Source organism: Hordeum vulgare, chromosome 7H (assembly GCF_904849725.1).
Source record: "Hordeum vulgare subsp. vulgare chromosome 7H, MorexV3_pseudomolecules_assembly, whole genome shotgun sequence".
Lineage (NCBI taxonomy): Eukaryota > Viridiplantae > Streptophyta > Magnoliopsida > Poales > Poaceae > Hordeum > Hordeum vulgare.
Genome location: NC_058524.1, coordinates 616,273,070 through 616,290,697, shown reverse-complemented (window position 1 = coordinate 616,290,697; position 17,628 = coordinate 616,273,070). Strand labels below are relative to the sequence as shown.

Here is a 17,628-nt window from a genome sequence, read left to right as displayed (position 1 = left end):
AGGGATCGACGCCGTGCGCTGCCGTTCGTTCGACATGGCCTCCCGGAACGTGTAAGGCTCTGATGCCAATTGTCAGCCACTCTCCTGATCGTCCCGTGAACTCACTCAATGCGCCAGAACGAGCTCGAGAGAGAGGTTTGTGCAGCGTAAAACTTGCTGCTTTTCTCGTTTTTTCTTCGCTTTATTTATACTCTGGTTACAGGAGGTAGTAACAACCCCCCCCCCCCCCCTAGGCACCAGCTACAAACTTGGATCATAATCGAGTCATGGCCGTTGCCATCCCAACGTCCCTCTTCCGTGATCCTACAATCGCTCCACGACCCCAGCTGCCGCGCCATCCCACGGCGGGGTCGGTCGTGATCCTAAAACCTCGGAAAGCAAAACTTGCGCCCCATGCCAGTGAACAAGCTCACAGTTCGTGGGTTTATTGAACTTTAAACTTAGCCTAAGACAGCGCAGGGTTTACCTGACAAGAAAGAAGACTATAAGACAATGCCGCCACGTCGACTGAATATTCATGGATTAGGAGCCGGCACACGAACGGTGGCATGCAACAACAGGTCGCTCTTCCTCCTCGCTGTCATCCCGAGCTCCTCCGTCATGTCCAGCCCATCAGCTCCTCCTCCAGGGAGCTCCCAATCGAAATGGAACAACAAGCTCGCCAGCATGACCTCCAGGACCTTGACCCCAAACGTGATCCCAGGGCACATCCTCCTGCCAGCGCCGAATGGTACGAGCTCAAGGTTCGCTCCCCTGAAGTCCACCTCCGCATGACCAGCCTCCTCGAACCTCTCCGGCCTGAACTCCTCGGCATCAGCGCCCCAGCTTGCTGGATCCCGCCCGATTGCCCATGCGTTGATGAGCACCGTGGTGCCCCTGGGGATATCGTAGCCGAGGACACGGCAGGGTTCCTGGCACTCCCGCGGGAGGAGCAGCGGCAACACGGGGTGTAGCCGGAGTGACTCCCTGATTACTAGATGCATATAACGAAGCTCCTGCAAGGCCTCCTCCTCGATGCGGCTCTGCCCGGCGAAAGCGTTGCGCACCTCTGCCTGCACCCTCCGCAGAACCGCCGGATTACGCATCAGCTCTGCCATCACCCATTGGAGTGTTGTCACCGTCGTCTCGCTACCTCCACAAAACATATCCTACAAAAATTAGAACTTTAATTGACATGTTGTGGCTGAAATAAGTTCTTTTGGATCGAGATGCGTGAGTTCAAGTATCAACGGTGTTTTAAATAGCTCGCTAAGGCGTCACTATAGCACTTGGATAAGCACTTTTAGCGTTAAATTAAAATTATGACGCTAACAACTTGTTATTTTTAGCTATAGAGTTAAATTTTTAGTCATTTAGCGTTACTAGGATTCAGTTGGGCCAATATTTTCTAAGGTTTTCAAAATCACGTCGCAATATGCTCCAAATTCATGTAATATTATTCTTTCGTGTTTCATATAAATAGGATGCACGAAACCTAGGTTATTGAATTGGAATACTTGATATACTCCCTCCGTTCCTAAATATAAGTCTTTTTAGAGATTTCATTAAGTGACTACATACGAAGTAAAATGAATGAATGTACATTTTAAATTATGTTTATATACATCCGTATGTAGATTTGTAGTGAAACCTCTACAAAGACTTATATTTAGAAACGGAGGAAGTATAATATATGATGTCTAATTTTATGTTTATTTTTCATGATTTAATTTAAAAAGCTAAATGGGGCTTAGCTTTATTATAGCTTCGCTATAGCTTTCCATAGCTTCTGACCGAGCTGTCTCTAAATGATATAGCCCACAATTTAGGTCTATTGAGTATTAGAGCAAGTATAATAAGGTACAGTCAGCAGAATGTAAGGACTAGAATACTATATTTTTGCTGAGTTGGATGAGAGAGAAGAGGAGAAAGAAGGGAAGCGGACTCTTCGCGAAGAGCTAGCTCTAGCACGTGCTCCTAGGTGCTTTATGAGAATGAAAGGTGGGTCATATATGATAAAAGTAGTACTCTTTTATAGCTAACTATTATACAAGCTAGCTATAAGATGAACTATAAAATGACTTAGAGCAAGTACAATAAGGTACAGTCAGCAGGCTGTAAGGATTAAAATACTATATTTTTGATGAGTTGGATGAGAGAGAAGAGGAGAGAGAAGGGAAGCGGGCTCTTCGTGAAGAGCTAGCTCTAGCACGTGCTCCTAGGTACTTTGTGAGAATGAAAGGTGGGTCATATATGATAAAAGTAGTACTCTTTTATAGCTAACTATTGTACAAGTTAGCTATAAGATGACTTATAGCCAGCGGTTGGCTATACTATTAATCATGCTCTTATAGCCAGCAGTTGGCTATACTATTAACCATGCTCTAAGTGCCTTGCACTCCGGCTATACTATTAACCATGCTCTAAGTGCCTTGCACTCCTTTCCCCTTCAGCTAGAAGTTCCATCAGTGCACCCCCCCCCCCCCCCCCGCGCGCGGGTCAGCGGGCGCTACCGCACACCACCTTGCCGATTGGTCCTCCCGTCAACCTCCCCCAATCGCTTTTGCTGGCCTCTGCCACGACCATCCATCTAAGCTCAGCACCGCCGTATAAAAGCTCTCGCGATTCCTTAACACCCCCCCCCCCCCCAACACCCCTTGGCTTCTCTCTAAGATAGAGAGTGGGGATGGTTCTTCTCAAGAGAGGTTGTTTGTTCTACGGCGCCATGAAGGAAGGAAGAAGTGATTGACGCAACAAAATAGTTAAGATACCTGAAAAGTAGCAAAACAGACTTTTGGGCATGTAAAGTACTCCCTCCATTCCTAAATATAAGTTTTTTAAGCGATTTCACTAGCAGTCTACATACGGAGCAAAATGAGTAAATCTATACTCTAAAATATGTCTATATACATCCGTATATAGTCTACTAGTGGAATCTCTAGAAAGACTTATATTGAGGAACGGAGGAAGTATATGGTATAATAGAGTCTACAGCCAAATTAAACCAAAGAAGTCTTGAGTTCGATCTTACCATAATCAGGGAACCGATAATTTTTACGTTGAGAGGCGTGTGGAGACTACCATCATTCTGGATCCTCAGTAGCACGTCCACGAGGTCTTCTTCCTCCTCGCCGCCGCCGGCCAGCCTCCTCGTGCGATGCTTCTCAATGATCCGGCCGATGAGCTCGCTTATCTCATGGTTTAACGCCTTCATCCGGCGAATTGAGCTACCGAGCGCACGTGCAAGCCGGGACGATGGAAACAGGTCAGCAAGGCCGAACCCCGAGGCCAGCTTGATGCCCTCGCGCATGCACCCCAGGAACTCTCCACGGAGGTCCCCGTTCTGGTCGCCCATCAACGCCTGCATCACCAAGTCGGTGAGGTGGGTGGTGAGGAGGGAGCTCACGTTCACGGGCTCCGACGAGGTTGATAGCGATGAGACGATGGAGGAGACTAGGGCGGCGGCATTGGCCTCGCGGCATCCCCGGAGGGACCGGACTTGCCGCGCTGTGAGTAGCTCGGTGACGCATAGCTTCTTGAGGCGGCGCCACTGCTCGCCGTGCGGCGCAAGGGAGATGGCGAGGTCGTCTGCCGTGATGGCGCTGAGGGTGGCGGTGCGTGGCCGCGTCGCGAATGTGGCGTCGTGGGTCTTCATGATCTCCTTGGCCGCGCTGGCTGACGAGGCCACGACCACACTGAGCTCCCCTAGGCGGAGCAACATGAGTGGAGCATTGTACCGGCGAGCGAGGTCACGCATGGCGTGGTGCGGGAGTGCGCCGACGAGGTGGTGCATGCTGCCGATGACCGGCAGCCACCATGGCCCTGGAGGAAGGTTCTCGCCCCTGTGCTTGCGCGGCGGTCTGAACATGGCGATGAGGAGGATCGGGGGTAGCAGGAGGGTGGCCATGAAGAGGTAATTGTAGTAGCACACGACATCTTGATCTTGTTCTGCCATGGCCGGGCAGTGCGTCTTCTCTTCTCTGCGCCGGCACACAAAAGAATAGATGCTTTATATACGTCAATAAGGACCGGGTCACTCTCTATGCTTAATTCAGATCTCCATTAGCAGCAATCCGCGCCACTGTTAGGCCTACCCATAATAATGGTTCGACATGAAACGTGTACATTGCATAGCAGTACAGAATTTAGATGCTTTATATACGTCAATAAAGACTGGGTCACTCTTTATGCTTATGTCGACTGATAATTCAGATCTCCATTAACAGCAATCCGCAACGCCGTTGGAGTTGTTGAGTGGGCCTGCCCATAATAATGGCTCTACATAAAACGTGTACATTGCAATTATGAGTTACAAGAATTTAGTTGCTGAATTTTGCAGGATATATATATGAGCAATGTTATAGTTAGAGAAAAGATAACATCATGCGTTTGCAAACCGCCCACACGCATGGATCTACGTCCGTTTGTTGTCTGCACTAATCTTGACATTTTTGATAATTTTTTTAGAAAGAGACTGGTGTGGGCGTTAAGGAGTTCGCCCACACGCCTGTTCCGCGCACGCCCACACGTGGCTGCCAACCGGACGTGTGGTGGAATTGACGTCGCGCCCACGCGTTCGCATGCCTGTCAATTGTCATGTCTTCACAGTGTTACACGGTAACTGAGTCGAACTGTCGTGCACGCATGTCTGTCAGTTGCCATGTCTTTCCGATGTTACATCGCAACTGAGTAGAACTGTCGTGCCCGCATGTATGTCAGTTGTCATCTCTTCCCAGTGTTTACATGACAACTGAGTGGAACTGGCGTGTCCGCGTGCCTGTCAGTTGTCATGTCTTCCCAATATTTACATGGCAACTGAGTGGAACTCGCGTGCCTGCATGCCTGTCAGTTGTCATGTATTTCCAGTGTTACATGTCAACTGAGTGGAACTAGTTGTGCCCGTATGCCTATCAGTTGGCATGTCTTCGCAATAGTACATGGCAACTGGGTGAAACTGTCACGCGGGGGCACGCGGGGACCGCGAAGTGGCAGGCCGGATGTACGGATCGTGAGCCAGGAGGCCGGACGTATGGCTGTTAGTTGTTTTATCCACACGCACGCGTGTAGGCTGTTTCTCTTACACACCATACATGACGTGTGGGCAACATCCCTTAACATCCATACGTATGGGCGTTATCAGGACCCTATAGTTAGAGATGATTTGTTACAGACATAACCCAAACACCAAAAAATGGAGAACCGACAACATCGCAAAAACTCTAAGGAGATCCTACCGAGCACCATTGGCGACTTGATAGCACTTGATTGGCATACCACGTCTTAAAACTGAGATACCTCGGTTTAAATAGTATGTGAAAGGTGCGGCTTGTACATTTTCACCTACTCGGTAGAGGAGTACATTTCCTCCTTTAATGAAGTGTCGTTTCTAAGTTCTAACCAATCCCTAAATTTAACCGCATAAAAAAATGTCAAATCTTTCTAATTTTAATTTACATAGTACATTTTAACTACATATTTGCACATATATTAAATCCAACATAATAATTAAGGTTCACACAATTCATGAATATTACAAATTCATGGTTCACAAACCAAATTACTTAAATTTAAAGATACAAAAGGGCTCAGATGAAGTAAATAGCATGAAAAAAGCAGAGAGCGAAGTTTGTGTACCCGGGCACCTTGGTGCCCTTTTTTTGAAAAAAAAAACGAAGAACATAATTAAAAGTTTCAAAAAAAATTCTTTATTTGGGTCGGCAACCTCGGCCCAAACCCTCTTTTTCTGTTTTTTTTTTATTTTGTTCTTGTTAGGCACACATGTAAGTGAGACAAAGAGATGTGTGTGAGACAGATAGATAGTTTTTTCCATAGGGATGAATGGGCCCATATGTAAGTGACGTACGCAACAAGGATAAAAATGTCCAGGAAAAGTCCCTTAGACGGTCAAAGGCCTTTCACCGAAACGACGTGGAGGGGTATTTTCATAGGCGCACCTGACGTAAGAGGGACAGGTGCATCGGTCAAGTTGTTGACTTGTGACCATGAGTTCCCAAAAATGAAAATGAAAATGTTCCGAGAAAAGCCTATTTCATGGCAGGCTGTTTTTTTACCTTTCTCCTTTTTATAATGGTAGGAAGGAAAGCCCTATGAGGTCACGGGTTTGAGTCCTGCAAACATTACCTTGTAAACATATAGACAAAGGTTGCTATGCGGAGCTACATGTACCAGACTGCCATTTGCCTCCTTTCTGTAATGATGATGGATTAGTGATAACTCCTGTTGTGTAATGGTGTTTACTGTTTATTGACGCCCAGAAATTGCTCTGTTATTTCTTCCCTCGAGGCTGTAGCAATGGTAGCACACTAGGATTAATTTAGGGTATTAACATCAGGGTGTATTACTGGACCATTTATTTACCCGTGTGCTATAACCAACCCGTGTGCTATATGCTGAAGACTGAAGGCGACGTATACCAAAATGCCGGCGCAGCTGAATCCTACGTATGGCAAAATGTTTATTTTTTACCCTTGAACTGAGTCAGGTAGTTTTCTGTCCTGCCTGGGTAATTGTAAATTCAAAAACACCCCATTACACAACTTATCCTTAACAGTTTACATTTCGCTGCAGCTTCGCACAAAACCGGTTCTGATCGTGATCAGAGACACTCAACACTGCTCCAGGTACAACATTGTTTCAAGTCATCGTTCATGTCAGTTTCCATATTCGCCGCAAAATAACCAACATATGAATTCTACAGATTATCATGAGAAAGACAGGCAAAATTATCTAAAGTATCATCGACACCAAGCATGTTACTGAAGCCGTGCCTGGAGAATCACATCCGCGTCCTTTGCCTGCTACCCCTGTCCTCGTCTTCTTCCACCTGTTGCGGAAAGGTGAGGAACAAATTATGCTCCAGCAGGAATTTGTGCTAGTTCAGAATTAGCGCACGGCACGATGAAATCACTTTGAAAAGAAAAGCTAACATTGTGCCACAAATGCATATTTTGGGAGAACCTCTACAATAAAGAAATCATCCAAAGAGCTTTCATAAAGAGAAAAACATAATTACTGATCCCCCCCTAGGCCACTACTACTTTATGTGTTGGACAGCAAATAGTATGTGACAAGACAGTAAGATGTGTTCGATTTTATCAATGTTTATAGGCGACATGGTGTATGATGACATCAAGAATATTCATACTCATGTCAAAAAAATCATACTGAGAACAATAGATTTACCTCGGTGATAACCTTCCTAGATTTCCGCCCAATCTTTGAACTTGAATCAGAGTCTGATCGCTTGGGTTTCTTTGTTACTGGCTCTTCCATATCATCTTCATCTCCATCATCTGCAATCATTTTGTAATTTGTATGGAGGTCAGATTTGCAGTTGGCACTACTATGCCAAATAACCATTTTGTCCAAATAAATATTTCTACACCGCATACTTAATTAAACAAGTCAGAACGGAATTTAAAGGCCCATAATTCAGAAAATGTAAAGTTTCTTTACATTATCTAGTGAACACAGAAAAATGAGAAGTATCTTCGCAAATCAGAGCACTCTATAACATGCAAAATTAAAATCAGTAGAAACAAGGGAAATGTTTACCATCTTCATCACCAAAGCCTTCAAAATCTTCCATATCATCCATGTCACCCATCTCGATATCATCACCTTCAACATACTCTATCTCGCCTTCCTGTACATTGGCAAGTGAATCCACAATATATGGGAAAGATTGTGAGCAGTGAGAACATAACAAAATTAGCTTGATTCTCAGAGTCGGTACTGTCTTACTTCTTCCTCTTCTATCTCAGGAGCCAACTCATCTTTTTCCATGTCAAGGATAGTATCAAACTGCTTGAAGGGGAAATTATAAATTTCACCATAGACACCCTTTCTCAGACGCTCCTTTAGTTCACTTTCAATACTCTGATTAATAGCAGGAAGATGTTAGAACATGGGAAGGTAACACTCGGATCGATAGCAGGAAGATGTTAGAACATGGCAATGTATATCAGGAAAAATAACCTTATCTAGTTGAGCAGCCTTTTCAGCTTTCTCCAATCTTCGGAGATCGCGCTGAGTTTTCTTCCTCGGGACTGTCATTATCTTCTCTCTAACAGAGCAAAAGAATGTGTTTAGCAACTCTTTATGTGTCAAAAGTTAACATTAAAATTATGTACAACAACAACATGAATCAGGATTTAACTTTTCTTTTGTCAAAAGAAAAAAGAATCAGCATGTAACTGAACCTGGTTACATGTTAATGGCACAAATGTTAGACCATCAAGTCTCAGGTCATCACTAGTCAATTTCTTTGCTTTTCCTGTACTGCCACAAACAATGTAGAAAACATCTAATTTGAAGACGTTTAGGCTTTAGTCTTACTGAGCTTGGCAACCCAAGGCACCTGACTGATGGAGGAAGAAACTTGAGGGGGGAAAGCACTGCAGGCAAGGCTGGTTGCTGACTAGAGGGGCAGTGATAACTACTGCAGTGGTGGAGCAGGAGTAGGGGGAGAAACAAGAACATGATCGGAACTGCACCCTTCAGCGAAACAACAATGGAGCAGGAGGATGAGACTGCTGGAGGAAAGGGGATGACTGTGATGGAGGGGGTGCGAGCCTGCCATGAGGGGAGGTTTGCCAGTATATGGTCGATGCCTAGTTGCCTACTATCTTCAGTACAAAAATCAAGCAATCTGATAGCAGAGCAGAACTCATAGCTAAATATGAGATGAAGACCTCAGATATTGGAACCGTAGAACGTATCAGCTGCAAAGCAAACAGTGTGGTAGTCTTGTTCCCTACCCAGGCCCTATGGGCATTTCTCTTTCTTTTCTGTCCTCTTAGTGCATGTTCTGACTTTGTAGGTCACCATTATTCACAATGGTGGCCCATAAGACTGTACCGAGTAAAATAATCACATGCAAAAAACACTGGACAGTTAAGAAACTTAGACCCTTGTATGGAACTTTGGATAAATGGATGCCGGACGACTCTGCTGCTTCTGATCGGTGCTCATAGCCATCGCCCTCAAGCAGAGACGCCCCACGGGACATACCAATCCACACGTGCTTAGCCTACATGTGGCCACGGGGCTAGATGGCCCCTGCCAATATGGAGATCTATTATCCCGCAAAAAACTCATTGAATGGTCGAGCAAATGACTTTACATCATTGTATGGGAGTAAAATATGTGCTCTAACACCGACAATGTTGCTGTTGAGCAGAGCCCACTGGACGTTTGACAGCTAACTTGAGATCATCACATGGGCAGTAACAAATCCAGACTGCATCGAATGATTGCATAAATTAAGGTTGTCACATCCACAAGGCCCCAAAGCCTGCCCTATCAAGTGCAACAAGGAAGTAAAAGAATTCACGCAATAGACTGCACAGAACATTTTAGAGTTCACTACGCGAGGTTCGGGAGGACCAAAGGATTTGACAAGATAATGTTGGATTAGGCCAGATTCACATAATGAAATACTAAAGTGATGTACTGGCGCCGGCCGTCAGAACTGGAAAGGTTGTCCCCTAACTGAGGTTAAACCAAGAAACAAACCCATATTGTCTCAGAACCGCTAGCAAAAGTGAGTCACACAAAACAGTATACAGGGCAAGCCTTAACAAAGAGGATCTACCGGTGAGTTTTGTGGGCTCAACATGTAACAACTTTAATAGCATAATAAGCCTTGGCACATGATCATTGCTGATGACCCTAATTTATGTCCTCTATTAGGATCTCAAATGTATTTTCTTTTATACATTCTATGTCCTCTGTTACAATCTCAAATTTATTTTTATTTTTTACAATCTACCATTTTGGCAAACCAGAAAAAAAGCAAATGTAACATCGCCACCAAGATAAGATAGAACATGAATCAATTACTACATCCTCCGTCAATCATATATGATGTAGCATTCAAAGAAATATATCCACTTGACCACATTTACTACTATCAGGTCACACCCAGAATTCAGGGGCAATTAACGATCACAAACTATATGTTTTGTGTGCTTACCTCACTTTAAGTTGAAGTCTCCTCATTCTTATCCGATACTGAGTCATTTTTGTCAGGCGCTGTTTGATCTTGTGCACAAGTAGCTTGGGCCAGAATTCCTACATGGTGAAATAAAAGGGGTGTCGTAAGGCTAACTAGACTCATGTTCAGATGGAATGAAAAAGCACAGCAGCGAGAAATGCATACGAGGTGCTTGTTGATGATTTCCATTGCTTTCTCATAATTCCTGGGTAGTTTGACTCTCTCCCATAATTTGTTTGGCATGTGAGCTCTTTCAGCAGTTTTCATGTATAAGTAGAAAACACCTGCATGACAAGTCCAAGTTAAAAAAGAAGAAGAACAGCATAACTAAAGAGTTTCTGACGATAAAGCATAGAAGAAGAACCAAGAGCACAACGACTAAAGCATGCAGACCACGATATTTAAAGCAGCAGTTCAAGCCACTCTAGCCTCTGCAGATCACGGCGACTACTGTGTGTAAAACAGCAATGTTTTGACATCATACAGGCGATCACGCATGGAAGGGGTAGGTGCTTCAATCAACATGTTTGTGATGTACAGGGCAGAAAATTTGCATTTCAAAAGCTTGTTTTCTGAACCATGCACCGGTGACCCCTTTAATAATGTCTCAATAGAACTCAAGCTCTGCTGAGTTCTAGTAGTTGTACTGTTCTAGAAGAGAACCTCAGCTGACTGAACTCTTGTTGGGGCCAACTGAATCAGGCAAAATATTAGAAGGAGAGGAGAAGAGAAACATACCGTCGTGGTCCCGGATGGTGGCGTAGCGGCTGTTGGCGAGCGGGCAGGAGCTCCGGTTGCATATGCCGGTGGCGTTGTAGGGGTTCCGGCAGAATATCCCCGTCTCGATCCTGGGAAGAAAACCAGCAGAAACTTTATCATCAGAGAGGGCGCCAAGAAGGGGAGCGTAGAGAGGGGAGGCTATAGTCGCCGGCCGCGGTGGGTGGGTGCTTACTTGGCCATGAAGCTGCAGTGGTTGTGGCGGATGCAGTGCCATATCACGTCGTCGCTCATCTTGTCCCCCGCCGGTGGGGAAACCCAAACGGCGGAGCGAGCGAGGCTGGGAGAGGCCGGCGGAGCGGAGGGAAAGGGAGGTGGAGCGGCGGAGGCCGGAGTGAGAGGCGGCGCGGTCGAAAGGGGGGAGCTTTGGTGGGTTTATGACGGCGGCGGGAGGAGAGGGGGTTTGCAGTGGGGAGGAGGAGCAGCCGAGCAGGTGGCGGCGAGGGTTGGAATGGATGGAGCAGGGGAAGGACGCGGCCGTGGGCCGGGCCGGACTGGGCTCTTGGGCTCTTTCCTCTTAAAAAGGATAAACGAGGTAGTACCCATTTGCAAAGTGGCGCATGCATGTGTGACACCCGTCGCAACTGATGGGTTTTTTTTTTTAATGTAGGTTTGTTCTTTCAAACCGTCCTTCTGTCGAACAGTGAGTCCATATCACACTGGGTTTCTCTAGATTTCGAGACTAGACATATCATGTTAGTAGATTTTGGCAAACCTTTTTTTCTTCGGCAAAACAAAATAAGACGAAAAAACAGAAACCGGAAGAAAACCGAAAACGCGTCTGTTGTTTTCCATTTTCTGCTACCACAGCTATGCTTTTCACTTTTCAGAAAGCATAATATTTTTTGAAAAACACATATATGCTTCCCAAAAAGGCGCAATTATGTTTTCACCGAAAGCACAGTTGTGCTTTGACGTGCTGTTTTTCAAACGCGGAAGCACAACTGTGCTTTACGTTTTTTGAACAAAACATAGATATGCTTCGCATCAATGCATAACCGTGCTTATCCAGTTTTCCTCAACCAAGCAAAATCTAAAAATATATCATTAAAAACAATAACAACCCAAAACAAGTAGAGTACATAAATAAAAAACGGAAACCCTCTGGATGCACCAGCACAAGATACCGCTGGGGCGCTCCCCATACTGCCCACTTGAGTCCCCGGCTCCTCTTCAAAAGGGTACCCATCAATTAGTCGCACCCTAAAAAAGGCAGGAGCTCCTAGTCTTGTTTGATTTCAAAATGCATGTTGACTTTTTTAATGCACGTTAAACATCTTTCATGCACACTGAACATTTTTTTAGAACACGTTAAAAATTTTGGAAAAAAAATGATAAACGCCTTCAAATACATACTAAACATTTTTAATACAAATCACACATTTAAATATCCCATGATATTTTTTTGGCACATTTCCTCACCTAATTCTAGGTGGCTAGGGCAAACTCTCCCTTCCAAGTTTCACGGAGGATGCAGTAGCCGCCTACCCCTAGAAGACGTCGGGGTTGCGGTGCCCCGATATGCCACTCCGGTGATCCGACTGCGCGAGATGCAACGACAGCACATAGTTCCTCTCCTGCAACCAAGGCAACGAAAAGAGCTGATGAGCAAAGCAAAGCCTGAAGTGGAGAACTGGAGATGATACGTGGTTTAAACTTTAAATCGATTCGTTTTCGACGAGTTTCGCATACCTCTAGCGCCTTGATCTGCTGCTGGTACTTGTCGACGATCTCCTTGAACTGGGACCGTTCCTGCACCATGTCCTGGTAGTCCTTGAGCCTGTTGTGCTGGATAAGAAAGGCCCTCTTCAGAACGCCGTTCTGGTGAAGCAGGCCTCCCAGCATCTGCTTCAGTATCTTGTGCTCCTAGATAGATCGAGCAAAGCATAACCAGCCACACAACAAACGTGAGCACATTGGTATTTTCAGAAGTAACATTTGATTTAGCAGTATCATGTACCAATTGGTCATTTCGTTCATAAATCTAAAGCAATTTTCATTGTCCAGTTTTAAGTACGCTTTATGGCGACACAAAATTGATAGCTGGATCCATTTCTTATGGTTGCGATTTACTGTCAATGTCTGAACTTGCACTACTAAAATATGTCATAATTAATTAGTTATTAACAGAGGCTGTATCAAGCAACAGTAGATGCATCAGTTACCTCATGCATTTTCTGCTTTTCATCAGGAGTGTTACAGTTTGCGGCAGATTTGTCGAACAATTCGAGTATCCTGGAGGCTCGATTCTTGGCGTCGATCAAATCTGAAGCAGCTGACATCTCCTTGACAATTAGCTCCGCCCATTCAGTGACGTTTGTCGCATTATTCATCTTCGTCACCGGCACATCAGATGCCACTGCGATCAACAACCATCAAACATATGAATAACTAGAGTTAGATAAGATGGATATTGTAAGATTAATTAGTACTCGTCTATATGACCTGACATAATCATCAGGCAACATGCGGAAGAAACTGTCAGTTTTAATTTTGAGCAATATTCATTCATACATACCTCTAGATGAGGCCGCATCAGCATTGGTCGGTGCTGAACCAGACGCCAAATGATCCTTGAAGCCTCTGATTGCAGCATCCAACACATTTCCCGATGCTTCAAAATAGCCTCGAAGAAGCTAAAAAATCCCCAAAATAACACATTAGATGCCTACAGAACAATAGAGTATGAACCAGGGTTCTGAAGTCTAGCATTGTTACATGAACCGATGTTATGTCAAGATTCAAGAAAACCTTGGCCTAGATATTGTCCACGAGACAACTTTGATATATTCCTCTGTCGCTTAGTACAATTTTATACTAAAGCTAGTGCAAAGTTGAGACACTTATTTGAGACGAAGTGAATACATGCTAAAGTTTCTTACTTCAGACTTTTTTTTCTGAATTCTTATTTCAGTCATCATCTATAAGTCCAAAGTAGTGGGCAATCTGTTGAGGCGAAAGTGTGTAGTGGTCAAACGATCCTACAAAACAGAGGAATAATCCTCAGGGGTCATTCATGTACTCCTTCAGCAAGAGAAATCACTGTAGATAATTCTTCAGAATTTCATCGGTGTGGATTTCGCACCGGCTGATTAGGCTTGATTTTATATTTATTTTTCTTGTGCCCGATGTTGAGCTGGTAATGCCACCACGTGCTCCCTTTGGTTTTTTTTTTCGGCTAGACTCTCAGGAGGTATGTTCTGATTGGATGTCGTTCGGTGTTGTGCTTTATCTATAAAGTTGGACGAGGATCTTTTTCGATCGTATCTCTACTTGTAGTTTTACCTTCTGGGTCACATATGCATCAGGTTCTAGAAAAAAAAATTGGTTTCCAGTGGTGTTTTGAGCTATTTGATTGAAATGTAAGGCTCGAATTCATCTTCAACCTTCAGCTCAAGCGCTGAGCCGGTCGGGTCGTGTCTGCCTTTAACGAGGTCCTTACAAGCGCTCGCCGGTGACACCACAGCCTGCTGCTCTCTTAACAGAAAATTGGCCGATCCAAATAAATTGTGCAGCTGCCCGAGGGACAGCATACCCATTTACCATAATGAACTCTACTAATACCCTGCTTTTTATTTGCTCTACATATTAACTTTGTCTGACATCAAACATTGTAAACGTTGATCAAGTTTATAGAAAATTGTGTTAGCATCTACAATACCATTGGAATCATCACGGAATACATCTTCACATCATCTATACTTTTTAATATAAATGTTGATCATATAGTTTCTTCTAAACAACATTTCCAAAATTTAGCTTTTGTTAAAGATACCTATCATGCAGAGTAAATAAAAAACAGAGCAAGTGTGATTTATCTACTTCCCCAAAAGGGGACATGGATAAACAAGCAGGCAGGTCCTGCACTCCCTTTCCAGACCTGTAAAACGTCAATCGCTTCAGCCAATTTTTCGCGTGAGCTCTGAGGTCAAAGACGGCGGCGCTAGGGCGAGAGTAGCAAGGTCTGATGAACAGGTGTTTTTTTTTTTACCTGATGAATGAATATAGGTGTTTTCCCTAAAAAAAGTTTGCAACAGGATTGAATTGGATCGAATCCGATGGTTGTACTCCATGAATCTAGTACGAATCAGCAGAAGTAAAAGCAAGAGAGACGGGCCGGGCGCAGCGGGCAAGGGACGTATACGTACCTGCGGATCGGCGCCGGGGAAGATGAGCTGGAGCGCATCGACGGGGTCGAAGTCCATGCTGACCCCGAGCTCCGCCACGTCGGCGGCGGCAGACGGCGAGCATCGCCCCCTCTTCGTGTTCAGCGGCGGGGGGAGCGCCGCGAAGGGGTCCTCCTCCAAGAAGGCCTCCGCCCCGCGCTTCCGGCCGCCCGCCACCTTCGCCGTCATGCTGGCTGGCTTCGGCCGGCGATGTGTGGGAGAGAGAGAGAGAGAGATGGAGGGCGAGGAGTGGCCGACTGCGTGCGGTGGATCGATCGATGCGTGCCGGGTGGGTGGGTCGTGTTTATACATGCATGAACTCCGACGACGGCGGCGGCGGTTTGGTGGGGGCGGGAGGAAGAAGCCTTGGAGGACACGGCCGTGGTGCCGTGCGATCAAACTTAGTCAACCATTCTACTCACGCGTGAAGTTTCATAAATTATTGACACCTGTGGTATTTTTAGCGAAAGAAAATACAACCGAGACCTTACAATCGATTTTGTCATTTTTTGCTCCGATATTATTAGATATCTCATTTATTCGTGAAGTTCATGCGGGAGTATACCGTACCGGTCCACTATGCATGTTAAACATAAGTTTTTTGTTTTGTTTTTTCTAATATATTTTTTCTAAAATTTCGTTCTAATTGGTGTGCGTCGGACCATGTTCTAAGAACTCTTGTCCAGATCGATATCAAATCTGAACTTTGTTTTTAGATTTGAGTAAGTTATGTTTCATGCATAAATTTCCGCAAAAAAAAAATTGTTTCATGCATAAAATAATTGTAATAAAACACATTTTCTTTTTTGCATAAACCATAATTTGTACCTTCTTTGACACTTGACCATAATTTCTACCTATCTCTACCTACTAATAAATGGAGAAACGTGTAACCCCTTACTGTTTCTCCAAATCAAACCCGTGGTCTTGTTTTAAGTGAGTCCAGAAAAACATAACCATGACCTTTTGGTTACATTTGGGAGTGGTTTCTCTTTATGGTTTCATAAACATATACGTTGTCAGAGCTATAACGGGTTACTCCTAATTTTGAACGCGAGCCACCTTGAAACCTCGCGCATACATCTGGTTCTAACTCAGTGCTACGACCGGACTTTGGATTCAGGTTAAACACAGTTGGGTGGCTCATTGAACTTCTTTACAACATAGGGGGAGTCATCATACTTCACAATTTTTTAGCACGAAGCCAGCCCGAAGGTGATAGCGTCGCGAAGCTGAAATCCACGAAAACCGTCGTGGGCTCTAGTTCAATTTTATGAAGCGAGGCAATCCAGCTCCACGTTTTCTTGACGGAGTTTGAGTTATTTACGGTCGTAATGCTAGCATAAAGAAAATGTTTCATTCTCGATCGAGAGCACCTAGTTAGCGAGCACTACTTCGAAAGCCTCACAACGATCACTCCCATGCACCGTCACCTGACGTGTTCTCAGTCGTCGTCATGTGTCGCACTCTGAATGTTTTTTCTGAATTTCTTTTTTTTCGCATGCACTTTCGGCTTTTTAGATTGAATTTTTTCCGGGTTTTGTGGCATTTCGTTTTTTCACAGGTCTTTCTTAACTTTTCGACGAAAAAAAATGATTTTTTTGCGCGAAAAAATATGTTTTTTTCGTGAGGCACAATTTTGCTTCCGCGAGAGGCATGGTTGTTCTTTCACGAGAGATACAGATGTGACTCTCTAAAATCAAAAAAACATGTTTTATGTTTGTTTTTTCTTTTGCGAGAGGCACAATTTTGCATTCCGTGTCTGTCGAAAACAAAAAGAAAAAAAACATATTTTCTGTTTTTTTACAAGAGGCACAATTTTGCTTCTGTGAGAGGCTTGGTTTTGCGTACGGAAGAGACACGATCGTTTGAAAAGGACGTTTTTTACTTTTTTGTGAGTGCCACGGTTTTGTTTTCTTGAAAGACACGGTTTTGCGTTTGTGATAGGCATTGTCATGCCTTTTGGAAACGAAAGAAAGTGTTTTCGTTTTTTTCGTGAGAGGCACGGTTTTGCTGGCCGTGCCTCTCCAAAATGAAAAGAAATTGCATTTTCTATTTTTTCCTATCGTGAGAGAAAGTTTTTTCATTCATATTTTTAAAGAAAAAAATCGTCGAAACCTATGAACATGATATCTAGTTTTAAAGATCTCGACACAAGAAACCCTACAATGAAAACGAATTTAAATTTAGGCGCATGATTTAAAAAATAAAATATTTAGAAAATACAAATTAAAAAAAAACTTTTAGGTTGCGACAAGTGACACGCGTATAGTATGCCACTTGTCACAACCTGAGAAAATGTGAATGATTTTGAAAAAGGAGTACTCCTGAGTCCTGGTTTCGAGCTCCGGCTGGATCGAACCAAACCTGGCCAATTGGGCCGTGTGATCATCGAACCAGGGCACCCACCCGCTCGCGCTCACAACTCCCCTCTTCCTCCCTCGTCTTCTCTCTGGAACCCTCACCGCCGCCGTTCCCGACGCCACGCCAGGCTGCCCTACTCCGGCTACAGATCCGGCCGTCCCACCGTCGGCACGCCAGTCTCGCGGGGTGCAACGAGCTGCGACCCCATGGCATGGAGGAGCTAGCCCCGACGCCATTGACGCCCGAGAGAGAAGAGAGAGGGGACGAGCGAGGAGAAGCACCAGGACGACCACGCCCCAAGCCCAAACCGCAAGGTGAGCTCCT

General features: G+C 44.7%; 3 protein-coding genes across 4 annotated transcripts; all 3 read right to left on the bottom strand.

Annotated features, from left to right (window-relative positions):
* Positions 1–400: 400 nt before the first annotated feature.
* LOC123411733 (desmethyl-deoxy-podophyllotoxin synthase-like) lies at positions 401–4,004 on the bottom strand. Its single transcript, XM_045104699.1, has 2 exons — positions 3,011–4,004; positions 401–1,148 (listed from the first exon to the last, which is right to left on the bottom strand). The coding sequence occupies exons 1-2, from the start codon at positions 3,932–3,934 to the stop codon at positions 516–518; spliced, it is 1,557 nt and encodes a 518-aa protein (XP_044960634.1). The 5' UTR covers positions 3,935–4,004; the 3' UTR covers positions 401–515.
* Positions 4,005–6,509: 2,505 nt separating this feature from the next.
* LOC123410450 (protein MAK16 homolog) lies at positions 6,510–11,221 on the bottom strand. 2 transcript variants are annotated; one of them, XM_045103395.1, is made up of 9 exons: positions 10,950–11,203; positions 10,736–10,845; positions 10,163–10,281; positions 9,977–10,074; positions 7,978–8,065; positions 7,744–7,878; positions 7,555–7,645; positions 7,183–7,292; positions 6,510–6,823 (listed from the first exon to the last, which is right to left on the bottom strand). In XM_045103395.1, exons 1-9 carry the CDS (start codon positions 11,006–11,008, stop codon positions 6,776–6,778), a joined length of 858 nt encoding a protein of 285 aa, XP_044959330.1. In that variant the 5' UTR covers positions 11,009–11,203; the 3' UTR covers positions 6,510–6,775. The 2 variants fall into 2 exon arrangements, with proteins under 2 accessions (XP_044959330.1, XP_044959331.1); XM_045103396.1 differs by lacking the exon at positions 7,183–7,292 and having other exon boundaries at positions 10,950–11,221.
* An 871-nt stretch (positions 11,222–12,092) lies between these two features.
* Positions 12,093–15,302, bottom strand: LOC123411443. Its single transcript, XM_045104382.1, has 5 exons — positions 14,923–15,302; positions 13,293–13,410; positions 12,940–13,133; positions 12,467–12,640; positions 12,093–12,351 (listed from the first exon to the last, which is right to left on the bottom strand). Exons 1-5 carry the CDS (start codon positions 15,250–15,252, stop codon positions 12,265–12,267), a joined length of 903 nt encoding a protein of 300 aa, XP_044960317.1. The 5' UTR covers positions 15,253–15,302; the 3' UTR covers positions 12,093–12,264.
* Positions 15,303–17,628: the final 2,326 nt, after the last annotated feature.

Coding starts and splice junctions, on each gene's coding strand:
- LOC123411443 (XM_045104382.1), bottom strand. CDS start 15,252: ATGTATAAACACGACCCACCCACCCGGCACGCATCGATCGATCCACCG. Junction 13,134..13,292: donor TGATGCGGCCTCATCTAGAG/GTATGTATGAAT, acceptor TGTTGATCGCAG/TGGCATCTGATGTGCCGGTG. Junction 12,641..12,939: donor AAAAGCAGAAAATGCATGAG/GTAACTGATGCA, acceptor CGATCTATCTAG/GAGCACAAGATACTGAAGCA.
- LOC123410450 (XM_045103395.1), bottom strand. CDS start 11,008: ATGAGCGACGACGTGATATGGCACTGCATCCGCCACAACCACTGCAGC. Junction 7,646..7,743: donor CTGAGATAGAAGAGGAAGAA/GTAAGACAGTAC, acceptor GCCAATGTACAG/GAAGGCGAGATAGAGTATGT. Junction 6,824..7,182: donor CTAGGAAGGTTATCACCGAG/GTAAATCTATTG, acceptor TTTCCGCAACAG/GTGGAAGAAGACGAGGACAG.
- LOC123411733 (XM_045104699.1), bottom strand. CDS start 3,934: ATGGCAGAACAAGATCAAGATGTCGTGTGCTACTACAATTACCTCTTC. Junction 1,149..3,010: donor TTATCGGTTCCCTGATTATG/GTAAGATCGAAC, acceptor TAATTTTTGTAG/GATATGTTTTGTGGAGGTAG.